This window comes from Anopheles gambiae, chromosome X (genome assembly GCF_943734735.2).
Source record: "Anopheles gambiae chromosome X, idAnoGambNW_F1_1, whole genome shotgun sequence".
Lineage (NCBI taxonomy): Eukaryota > Metazoa > Arthropoda > Insecta > Diptera > Culicidae > Anopheles > Anopheles gambiae.
Genome location: NC_064600.1, coordinates 20815690 through 20828865, shown reverse-complemented (window position 1 = coordinate 20828865; position 13176 = coordinate 20815690). Strand labels below are relative to the sequence as shown.

General features: G+C 29.1%; 1 protein-coding gene across 10 annotated transcripts in view; it reads left to right on the top strand.

Moving 5' to 3' along the window:
* The window catches only part of LOC1276006 (troponin I), a 24382-nt gene extending 13152 nt beyond the window's left edge, over positions 1-11230 (top strand). For 3 of the 10 annotated variants that reach the window (XM_001688575.3, XM_315309.6, XM_003437142.2), the window contains exons 5-7: positions 7818-7861; positions 7943-8084; positions 10990-11230. In XM_001688575.3, the coding sequence (XP_001688627.1) occupies positions 7818-7861; positions 7943-8084; positions 10990-11067 (264 nt within the window). In that variant the 3' untranslated portion in view covers positions 11068-11230. Of the gene's footprint in view, positions 1-780; positions 882-7817; positions 7862-7942; positions 8085-9339 lie in introns of all 10 variants that reach the window. The other 7 variants (XM_003437146.2, XM_003437145.2, XM_061643437.1 and 4 more) reach the window with 4 other exon arrangements.
* Positions 11231-13176: the final 1946 nt, after the last annotated feature.

The following is a 13176-nucleotide window of genomic DNA, read 5'->3' as shown; positions in this document are numbered from 1 at the left end:
GTTAATATATATCATCCGAATAAAAATTAAACTGTTTAATACTTCTATGAAATTCTTGATACATATTTATTTTAATGTACAAAATTTATTACGCGTTCTTTGAATGTCGTGTAATCTTGACATGACAAAGTATAATGACATCATACTTTGTTTAACTTCATTTATTACGTAATGATGAATTTTCCAATGAAGCGAATGGTTTTAGTTAGTAAACAGGAAAAAACTAAAAATGAAAGATTTAAGATATCGGGACAAAATGGGACTTTCTACATTCAAATATGATATGCGTTATGTTCTATGTTTACACAACTATATTAAACATAGTTTCAGTAAAACTACAGTTCAAACAAAAATGTTAAATAAGCATTCCATTGACATTTCAAGTTTTATATTAATAACACATTGCAACATTAGCTTCAACCTCATTGACAATTAAATGGTTCAAGTCTTATTATAATTATCTTAAATAAATATGAATATAGATACATATTTTGCATCAAACGCACTTTGGTGTAATTTCTATCAATAATAAATTGTATTTGTTCCATTTTTATATTAATGTGTTATTTGTGTATCGTTATATATCATATTAATCAATGTTTGCAGAAATGATTATTGCATTGTTTTATTCAAAAGTTTCTTATTATTTGATATATATCGTAAATTGATACAATATTATGTATTTTAGTTTTTGTGTATAATAATCATAACTATTAGAAGATTAACTTGTGTAAAAACTTTCCTCATCTAAGTATCGATACTCGCTTTTCCCATTTGCAGACCAATTGAAAGACATTGTAAAAGAATATTACAACCGTATGTATACGTGTGAAGGCCAAAAATGGGATTTGGAATATGAAGTCCGGAAAAGAGATTGGGAGGTACTGATTGAATTCGAAAACTATTTTAAACCGATTAAAATCAATCCAGCAATTCACGTAAACTCCATAAATATAAGTCATTTTACCATTCCATGAATACATGCCAAACCACTCCTGATTATCAATGTTTAATACATATCCAATTAGAAAAACTCACACTATTGCAGGACTTTTTTTTACAATTCATTAATAATACAATACAAAATTAACGTGAGAATTGAGTTTGAATTCTTAATTGTAGTTGCATTTCAACACGTAATTTAAATTTCCTAGTATTTATAATTTTTCACTCACATTTTAAGTAATCAAAGTGATTGTGCACTTATTTGAACAGTTTTTCGTCTGGTTTTGTTTAAAAACATCAACAGTGTTTTTTTTTTTTTTTTTTTAATGTTGAAATTCTCATTTCTTCATCTCATATCTTTCGTTGCTTCTTTCGCTTTTTTTCACTAAGACTTCTATTCATGAATTTTTACGATAAATGTACAGGATTGTGACCCATAGTTTATCAAAATCAATGAAAAATGTATTAAAAACTTTGGTAATAATGTAAAACAAATTTTAAGCAAAGTTTTTATTACATCGACCAAGTTCTGTCTTTTTGAGTGTTGCGCTAATATATTATCCGTTATCAAAACTCTGCTTGATTATGCAATTGTTGATATTACGTATTACTCTCCCGATGTATTGTCCGGCCATATGTCTTGTGTATATGGATACACTTTTGAAATAACGTACTCTCTGATTTTTTAAATTGATTGATAATGATTTCTTTTATGAATAGTCTTTACCTTAGTGCCTATGCTACATTAGTTTGTTATTGTTTTAAAACAACGTTTTTACAATTATAAACATTATTTTCAATATTATACGTAAACGAATAAAGGACACGTTCGTATTAGATTGAAAAGGTAAAAAGTTATTTGAAAAATCCTTTCATTTTAACAATTTACTTAAAAAAAACAATTATAACAAACTAGACTCAGCAGCGCTTTTTATCTTCGGGAGTTTATTTAGTTCTTCTGAAAAGGATAAACATATTCATTTTATTGTACAGATATAAAAAAAACTTAATTACTGTTACACAGTTTGTTATAACTCGTGCAGAGCATGGTAGTATTTTATTCGTTTTAACATATGTTTTATTTTATGACAGCTTCATCATTTAAAAGCACTTTTTTTCTGGGAGTTCTTGAGTGTATATAAACGAATTGTTTTATTAAATTGTTGTTCCAAGTTTGTTTTTGATTTATTTGTCATTTACTGTGTCATCTATTCAGTTTGTATAAATTAATATGATTTGCAAGATTTACTTCCACTTGTTATATTTCTTAATTTATTAAAAGATTTCTTCAATTTTGTGCTTTATTCAAAAGCAAATAACAAAAATTGGTTATATGTGTGATGATGGAATAAGTTTATTTTTCTCGTTACATGAACTTTTAATGCTTTAAATTTGTAAAATTCTGTTAGAGAATTTACTCAAATGCTGTTTGTTTAGATTTCACTCATAAAACAATTATTTAGGAGACTTAAGAAAATATTAATAATGAATAAAGCATAGCAAAAGCAGAGGCTGATAAACCTACAAAACATAAAACAAAAGAGTTCATTAAATTAAATTTAATTGCTAATTAAAGTTAATAAAAGAAGTTGGCACATTAGTGTTATGAGTTAGTAGACATGGATGCAAGTTTGTTTTATCATTTGTTTGTTTAGTAATAAACTCAAGAAAATGCATTATAAAACCCATTTTTATTAAAAAGTTTGATGTGACAGCGAAATATTCACAATCCTTTGTATGAAATCGATAATTTTTTTATATATTTTTAATTGGCAGTCAAAAGCACACATGATTCAATTTAAGTGACACTTTGTGTCAGATCCCCAATAAAAAGACTGTGCAAGGTTGAACCATGTACACCAAAAATTTACAACAACGAATAATTTATGTGTTTGAAGCAAACACAGTCTTTTATTTATCTTCCAATAGATTAATAATTCAATTGCAATCAAATATAATATAATATATAATAAATTTTTTTACACCTTGAAAGGTTGAATACCTTTCGATTTTAGATGCAATGCAGACAAAAAATTCAATTTTTTTTATTTGTCGGTGTATATACGCCAATATTTTAAAACCGTGTTTTTTTTTAATAAAAATTGAAATAGTTACCAAATGCTCTTTAAGATATAATATATTTATCTTTAATCTTAATGTAAAGAAAACTTTATAAGTAAAAAATTCCTTAATTTCACTTTTTCACAGATGTTTTAAAATTTATTTCACTGTTTCATGTTTGAAATACCGTTAGGTTTAGCGTGCCATAGTACGTTTCTAGAATAGTATTTTATGTTACGAGTAAAAACTTGTTATACTATTTAAAAGTAATATGTGAATTATAATTTAAAAAAAAGTTTGACAAAATTTATCAGTATAAAAATACATTACAAACCCCAAAAAATTAATCGTTTCGTTCTAAGCTTACAAATTATGTTTATTCTGAAAAGATCTACATAAATATAATAAGAGTTATGTCTATTTTAGCACATCTTGCAAGGGTTCATTTATTTTCAAGCAATCGTGATCACTTTATTGTGCCTCTGGGCGCTAACCTTTTAAAGTTGCAATATATTTTTGCGTTTCATACATTCATTTCCAACAATTTACCTTTTCTTTTATTTTTATTTCTATTTAACTCAAAATGTTGCTGCACACTAAAGTTTTGCTAATACTAATATAAATATTCCACCAAAATACACCCCCTTCTTGAGGGCGTTAGGGCGTTGTATCAGTTTGAGTAAAAGTGGAAGTTAAAATCTTTACTAGCCATAGGAATTAAATAGTATCCTTTCATTTGTATAGCTATTTTATAATTACACTTTTGAAGGCCAATGTAATCAAAGTATGATCTTGAAGTATGATGAAGACATTTGAAAAACAGTGTAATCTTAAAAACGCATGCTCAATCATTCCATCACATTTTACGAACTCGTTTCGTGTTTCTATGAGCAACAATGTCATTCTGAATTCTTTAGTTCATTTCATTGTGTACAAAAAACTCCGGAAAGTAACGATATGGAGAGAGCTAATTAATTTCATGTTTTTTTTATATCGTTTTGCATTAAACACAATTATTTTACTTAATTATTGTTAGTAGATATACAAGCAATTTTACATTATCAATTGCAATAGTCATGGCTACTACGCTATGTGAACCGCAGTTTATCAATTATTATTTCCACTATTTATTTTGTATTATTATTAAAATTATTTTTTCAAGTTTCCAAAATTCACTAAATACTATCAACTAGTTGCAAGACTAATAATGACACAAGCAACGCTATCATTTTGAATTATTGTTAATTTGATTATTGTCTTGATATTCAAACAGAAAATCAAACCAAAAAGCCCAGAAGTAAGATAAATTATGTACAGAAATACGCAAAAAATTCGAATCGTTGGGAGTATTTTAGGAATGTGTTGATAGTTGTTCATGATAATAGTTTGAGATTAATGTGTTGATAAAACTCAAATATATTGTGCTGTTCAGTCTGAATGTTAAAGTTTTTGTTCAATCAGGAAAGTTTTTTTAGTAAATATTTGGTAGGGATACACGGTAAGCATGTACTAAAAACCAGTTTTTTTTAAATTATATTATGTTAAAACAATTCCAAGGCATGATTAATTGATCAACATGAAAGAACATTTTACCAAAACTGTGATTGTTTAACATGATCGTATGATTCGACATGGCAAACTGATCTATGTTTACCATTTATCTTACGTCATGAAACGAGTATTCCAAAATCGTACCCAAAACATTTTGAAATATCTGAGAACAGGACAACTTTTAGTTTTACTAAATTTACTTCAAAAGTGGTGGAGCAAGTAAAATAAAGAAATCAAAACTCTTTTTTTAATTCACCACTTTTTTACATAATTCACTACTTTTTTATAAAATATATTCTTATATCAACAAAGACTAGAGTAAACCCAGTAAAATAGATGGCATAACTAGCATTGATAGCAGTAACTAAATATCAGTTAATTCATCGACCTTTAGAGCTATACTTACAGTATTCAAGCAACTCGGCTTCAATGTAGACATCTTGGCTTAAAAGTAACTTTATTCTAAAAGTTTAACTAGCGTTAAAATTTCATTTAAGTCTCCGTCGGACTGAGAACTCAACGCGAAACATATGCGACCTGTTCACTATGATTTTTTTATTTAGTTTCCTGTTACCTTTAACTAATTAATGCATAATTCAGTAAATCAATTGTACATCCATTATGCGAGTTTGAGCTCAAACCAGGTTCAACTGTGTTTTACCGTAATTTTATCGTTTGATTGTTGCAAAAAATGTGCATACTGCCAAATTAGCTTACCATGACGATCAGAACAAGAATATAAATATGAGATTTTATGTCTTATGCAAGACATAAAAGAAGAAAAATAAACGAAGGTAGTCTGTATCATCGACAATCCAAAACATTTGGGTTAATATGTAGGTAGAAAAGTGTGTTGGGTTCCTAAGAATTAAATTTGTAAACCTATTTGATATGATCTGTTTGATGAATAAGTGATAAGGCGAATGAGATATCAGAGGCTGAATACCAGCCCAATAAGATCATGAATTTATTAACTGGCTTTTATAACAAGTAAGTTATCAGTTACTGCATCGCTAAAATAAGTATGAATCCTGGCCACTAAATGGATTATTACAGCCAATTCGTAGAATGTACAATGTGCAATGAAAGCAATCGACAAAGAGTAAATATATTTCAATTGTGTTCTGAGGAGGTATAAGCTTACGCAGTCTCAGTACTGACGTTATCATTTATTTATTTTACCAGTGGCTGGCCACACATTCATTTTGAAGGCAATCTATAGCCTTTCTTTTCCACTATAAGTTATTTCGCTATGGTGGGCACGGCAACCGAAAGCCATTTTAGTTTCGAATAGCATACTGTGGCTGAACAAACGGTCTAAAAGTGATTCATACGGTTTATAAGTTTCTATATTGTTTTAGAATACGAATAACCTTTTAACTTAGTTTTTCCTGAAAGAAGGAGATATTGCTCGATGAAGATCCTATATGAAACTACCAAATACTTGCATAGCCACTTTGCTTCTGAGCAAGTCATTTATAACTTTCATAGCTTTCGGATATTGCAAAAAAACTTGCATTTTTTTTCAGATTGTTGTATAGTTAATAAATAGTTAAATAGTTAAACATATATTTTAACATAGTTTTAGTACATGCTGGCGTTCCCTCAGTTTAAAAATCTAATTAGTTAATAAATAATATTATTTATCAGGAAGAACAGTCTGTCAAAGCTTATAATGTAAAATGATACTAGGTAAAAATCTTTTTCGGATATTCACGATTACAAGTTTACATTAATTTGCATAGCAAGCTCAATGTATTGTTAAAGTACCAAAACCGCCATTCTCATTCTAGACAAATATTTCGTATTCAATTCTTGTTACATCAAATACGTAGTGTTCCGTAAAAAAGTACTAGAGAACCTATCATCTTGAAGACCTTTGAGCTTGAGCATTTTGGATAATCGATGTTGTGTTATGTACAAATTAGTATAATATCAAATGTATGTAAATGTATATGAAATTATCAGATTTTTTTGTAGAATCTCATACCGAACAGCATATGTTAAGCAAGAAATTACAAACTATTTTATTAATATGTCTCAAACCATATGCGACCTTTGAAACACATGTTGAAACTTTGAATCGAATGTATAATCTAATACTGTTAGCTTAGTATGGTGTATTTGTTGTATTCAGTAATGAATTTTGCTTTGTTAATTGTTAAAAATATGTTATTAAAGATTTTACAGTCGATTAAGTATTAAAAGTTATACACAGTGTTTAATGCATTTAACTTATGTTATGAACCCTATACTGATAGGCTATACAGTTTTCGTTTATCTCTTCAATGGGAAAATATGTTACGAAATTGAAAAAAGTATTAATTAACAAATATGAAATATATCATTTAAAATTGCAGTTAATGATTTAAAAATCAATAGCAAGTTTTTATCTTCAACTCATATTTGTAAATCAAAACATGAAAAATATACTTAACTCTCTTTTCATGAATAATAAAATTTAATAATAATGAACATATTTGCAACTCCATAAACACATGCAATTAAAAGTTATTGTATTTTTATATTTTTTTCTTGGCATTGGCTCCATTGATTTTGAGTTGGTCATCAAGCGCAATTTACAATCATGGTTGATTTTAGTTCCACCCAACTTTATACAATAAAGCGCTTTTAAATTTGTGAAAAATCAAAAGTGTTATAAAAAACCGCTGTCATTTATGGCTACATTCAGTTTAAAATGAATTTGCATTGTTATGAACAATAAAATAATTTTCCATTATCTCAAAGATTATCAACTAACTTATTTAAAAACTAAAATAATTCTTTTTGAATCCCAAAAATTGGAATTTATACTTTAAAAATAATTGTTTAATCATTAACACAATCAATCAATTTTTCATATCTTTATTACATTATACATTTAAAATAAACCCAACACAAGAGTTTCAATAACTTGAATAACATGACCCTATAACTTTACAGTAACTGGTGTCTTGGTGTGATGCTCAATGCTTCAAATTTTAACGATTAGAAAAATAATGTAATTATGCTTTTCTGATGTTATCATCCTCACTGCTTTTCTTTAATTCTAATTTGAAAATAAAAGCATCATGCATGTTTTGCAAGTATATATAATTTACAGTTTTTTTATAATCTATTTAGACACTCTATGCTTACCTTTCCGCTTAAATGTTTCTTCATAACTAAATGAGTTGTTTAATTTTTCAAACTAATTTTGTTCTTATACTTTTTCTCATTTTAAATATACTCTATTGTTACACTATGTACACAAAACTTAGATCTCCGATCTAAATGCCCAGGTTAACGATCTACGTGGCAAGTTGTGAGTATACGAATTATTAATTTTCAATTGCAATTTTCAATACCATTTTCATTTCAATTACATTTCGTTTTGTTCCAACAGTGTTAAGCCAACTCTCAAGAAGGTTTCCAAGTATGAGAACAAATTTGCCAAACTTCAAAAGAAGGCTGCTGAGTTCAACTTCCGTAATCAACTTAAGGTTGTCAAGAAGAAGGAATTTACTCTTGAGGAAGAGGACAAAGAGGTAAGCTTTATTATTCTGCCTGAAGCTAGATTGAAGGACCTCTTTTTAAACTTTTTTATATTTGTTTTTGATTGTTGCGACAACACCCATTTTATTCTTCAGAATATATTGAATCTTTTTAAGATATATTGTATTTTCAATCATTTTTTTGCTAAGGTAGAAAATTAATAGTATTTTACATAAATTAATTCACACAATTTATTCCATTATTACGGCCGCATTTTCAATTTATCCACACAATGTTAACTTATAAAGTAGCATTCACTCGATACTAAAGATTTTATAAAATGAAAAATATTCTAATCAGAATCAAAATCATAAAAAAATATCTAATAGAAAAAAATATACATTGAACAGTATTGATCAATTAACACCTCATAACGTATAATAACGTGAAGTTTATATATATATATATATATATATATATATATATATATATATATATATATATATATATATATATATATATATATATATATATATATATATATATATATATATATATATATATATTAAACTTCACATATTGTTAAGATTTGTTCGCAACATCGTGGCTTTTATTTCATTTCTATTGGCTATAAAATCGAACGGTTTTATTTTAAATGTCCATAGACAAACAGGACTTAATCATTATTAAATAATTTGTTTTTTTTTTGCATCGAGCACATATTAGAATAGAAAATATTGAAAATCATTATGTTATTTTTTTCATTGCTTACTACAACAATGAAAATCTTTCAACAATAACAGAACAGAATAATAGAATAACAGTTATTTGCTGATCTTACCTAAATGAGCTGGTTACGTTTAATGTAAATGCGCAACAAACCACATTGTGAAAATATTTAGCCAATTTTGTGTTTTATTTGTTAGTTAAATTTTTTTTCAGTTCATCACTAAATCTCAAGGATCAATGTTTTTTGTCATCCTTCACAATGACAACCGTAATCGCTATTTTAAATCTTAAACACATATTTTTGATGCAAGATCAATGCTTTCCGTAAAAAAATATAGTATATTTTTAGGGTATATTTCAATCATACATGGTTTCCACATAATAAGTTGATTTTTTTTAGTTTGCGCCAAATGTGGACCTATATTTTGACATTTTGAGGTCCAATGGGAGTATTTTTTAATGTCGCATATGTTTTTGATTCGGATTTTGGTCCATCTCATAATGTTTTGTTTTTTGCTCAAAACCTTCAAAACAATGAAAAATTTACATTTATGAACCGATTCCTACTACCTTTAACAGGCGAAGAAATCGGAGAAAGCCGACTGGCAGAAGAAGTAGATGTAGCAGACACCATGACCCAGCATCTACGTAGAATGAAGCAAACCATATAAAGAAATCCATTTGACACTCAATCAAAACAAACAAAATATGATATGCAAACAACAATATTTAACTTTAATAGCCGTCACATGATTTTAATCACATCAGGTTTTCTTCGATATCAAATTTTGAGCAACCGAATTTTTGCATAATGTGGGAAATAAATGGCTAACAATTAAAAATGCTTATTTTCATTTTATTATGAATATTTTTATATTTTGTTAATCATTCGATTCGATCATTCTTCTTTTAGATCGTTCATAAATTAGGTTTTGGTATAGATTTTAAAAATTACTGGAAAAATATGACAAAACATACTTTAGATGAAGTATAACTGCTCACTGATTATCATAATTGAATTTGAAACATGAAATATTTCCTGTATTGTTGACACCTGATTTTCCCCCCGAGATAGACGATATCATGCAATTTTACTCGTCAAAAGCTTAATCAATAATATCATTCAACAAATAAAAATCATAAAAGTGAATTTGAAATGTTTTGGTATTTTTATAACTCGTTCAAAATCACTTCCCGAACTGTAACATCAATTATTTAGAATCAGTTGAAACATTTACATGTTCGAGCATCAAAATTTATTGCATATCATTATTAAGTTTTTTTTATTTTGCTACTCGTGCCGTTGGTCGTAAAATATTATGTTTTATAACAGTTGTTTTTTGTGTACATGTCACAAATGGAAATAAATAATCTCATTGATATCAAGAGGCACGTTAAGTAAACACGTACGAGAGCAAATCATTCAAATTTGCGAAACATTAAAATATAAAAATGTAACAGTTATTATTTTTATTCAATTTTTTCCAACAATAATTGGATCAATCGCAATATCAATTAAAATCAACCGATATATTTTAAAAGTTGCCGATAGATACAATTTGGTGTGAGTTCCATCATTTAAACGTTTTAAAAAGTTCATTCTTTTCATTGATATATTGAAAAGGGAATCTTTCATTGATTAAAATAACTTCTTTTTTGCATTTTTTTCTGTTGCTTGATTCCAATCCCATTCGTGAGGAATAGTGAAAGTATTTATACCTTGTATCACAGAATACAAACTATATCAAAATAATTAACATAGTAAACACTATTAATGAGATATGCTTAATCAGACTTTTCTTCATTTCTTAAATACTAAAAGAATAAATAAGTTTTCTATAAGTAATTTTGATTTCCAATCGGGGTGGCCCGATTATCTAATGGGTATCCCAGTACCTACAAAGACAATTCCCATCACGATCGTCCCCCCGTAGCAACGACAGACTATCCGGTTACGTGGTTCAAAAAGTCCAGTAAGTCTGTATAATGCTGACATGACCACACAAAGAGTAACGCCTAAAGTAATAACAGAAGAGGAATCTCTTAACGATGTTCTTCACCATGTTTTATATGCTATCATGACTAATTTTTTTTATCTTTCAATTTTCCTTTTCAACTTCTCTTCATTATTTCGTCATCATCCAAACTGTTCGTGTTTAATTTCAATCTGGAAATTCGTGACAACCTGCACATGTGATGCATCATCGCGACATGATTCTGAATGTATAGAAGAAACCGGACTGGTCCAAGAAAGGTGACAGCAAAGTGAAGGAAGAAGCAGCAGAAGCTGTCGAAGCTGAAGCATAAATAATTTACGAAACCCAAGGAATATTGTGCTTGATACAGAAGCGTGAATCATTCTAGTTTGTTTTTCGGAAAAATGCCGGTGTTGATCCACAAATCAATTACTATTTGATGTTATCGCCAACTCAAGAATAAAGATTGTCCTGTCTGTTTTTGTCACTGATTATTGATTTCGTTTCTTTTTATTTCTGCGCATTGTCGTTCTTTTGTGAAAAAAATGAAACACCATGCTCTTACGAGGCACAATGACCACTCTCTATCTAAGAAATATGTCACAGGAAGGATAAATTTCAAAACTCATAATGTATTCATTTGAGTGTTGAATCAAAATCATGTAAGTTTTATAATCCGTAATGGAACGATAATCATGAACAATACAAATTTAAATTTAGCAGCAAAATAATGCTATTTTCAACACTTCGAAATAATCATCAGCTTGTACGACTTAACAAAATGTCCGTTTAAATTTACATTTATTTTTTATTTATTTTTATTTATTCTTTTATTTATTTACTAGCTGATTTACCCGGTTTCACACGGGATAACATTGATGTCTCGTTTTAATTAAAAATAGAAGAATATGCAATCCGAGGAGTGCAAAAACTATGATTACAATGATTTTATCCCAAAGCTTCGATTCTTCTTATCTGTCGTAATAACCGTAGGTAGTTAAGATCTGCTATGGCAATCATCCGTTTGGATACCACTGAGTTTTTGTTTTACCACGGAGTTTATTGGACCCATATACCATGTATAGGTACTCCCCGATACATGCTTTAGCTGACACAGTAAACCTGGTTTTACCCAACATAGTATTAGTTAACCATTGAGTATTATAATTTGTAAATACAGGTATCTGAGTACACATTTCTTTTTTTATGTGTTAATATCATCGACGTTTAATAAACAAATAATATGGTACAGAACATTATTTTTAAATTAATTATTTAATTATTTTTATTTTAATTATTTTTAAGAAAATAAGAATTATAATACATAGATATATTCATATTTTTTCATATTCATATTCATGATTATTTGTCTACCTGTTGGTTATACAAAAACTTAAATAATACTTAAAACCTATGTTCCTAACCTAGCAAAAATAAACACAAATTATCATAAAATCTAAAATAAAGATTAAGAATATTGGAAATAGAAATTAAAATTAAAAATTAAAAATTATAGCAGCTCGGGATTATGGATGGTTCTGATGCTGGATCGGAAAGAGGACAAGGGAAGTTTGAAATCAAACATAGAATATACACAGTTAAATCGACGAATTGCACGAAGAAGGGGGTCATTACGGCCCACTGCAGTTCGACGGGAAGGGATCACTAGGGGAGGGCGGTTACGAAGAATACGGTTAGGGGCGTAGAAAGTGATAGAAGAAAGAAGGGAAGGAGAATCAATATTACCAAGGAGTAATGCGACCATAAAGGTGGATTGGGCATGGGAACGGCGGTTTTCCAATAGTTCTAGGCCAAGCTGCCGGCACCTGCCCTCGTAAGGAGGCATGGGGGAGGACAATCCACCCAGGATTTTACATATAGCAAACCTGGTGAACGATCGCTGGACCGGCTCGATACGTTCCACGTGGATTCGAGATGTAGGGGACCAAACTACTGAGCAGTACTCCAAAATCTGACCAGAGAGGTTTGAGAACCACATTGGGTCGGAGAAATCGCAAGCAATTTTCTTTAGGAGACCAAATGTTTTCCGCGCCTGATTGACAACTGTGTCAATGTGGTGGCTGAAGGTGAGGCCTCTGTCAAGCCAGACACCGAGGTCTTTTACGACACAAACACGATTGACTTGCACAGAATTTAGGACGTACGAGTGAGTTATTGGAGACTGCGAACGACTAAACGAAATGACGTTACACTTATCAGGACATAATGTGAGGGAATTACTAAAACACCAAGAGGAAAAACGATCAAGAATATTTTGTAGGGAAATACAATCACTAGGAGACGAAACTGGGAGAAAGATTTTGAGGTCGTCTGCGTAGCAGAGGAAACACTCAGGAGGGAGGACGGTACGGACATCATTAATAAAAATTATAAACAGCTTACTTAGGACTTAGGACACTACCTTGCGGTACGCCTGCAC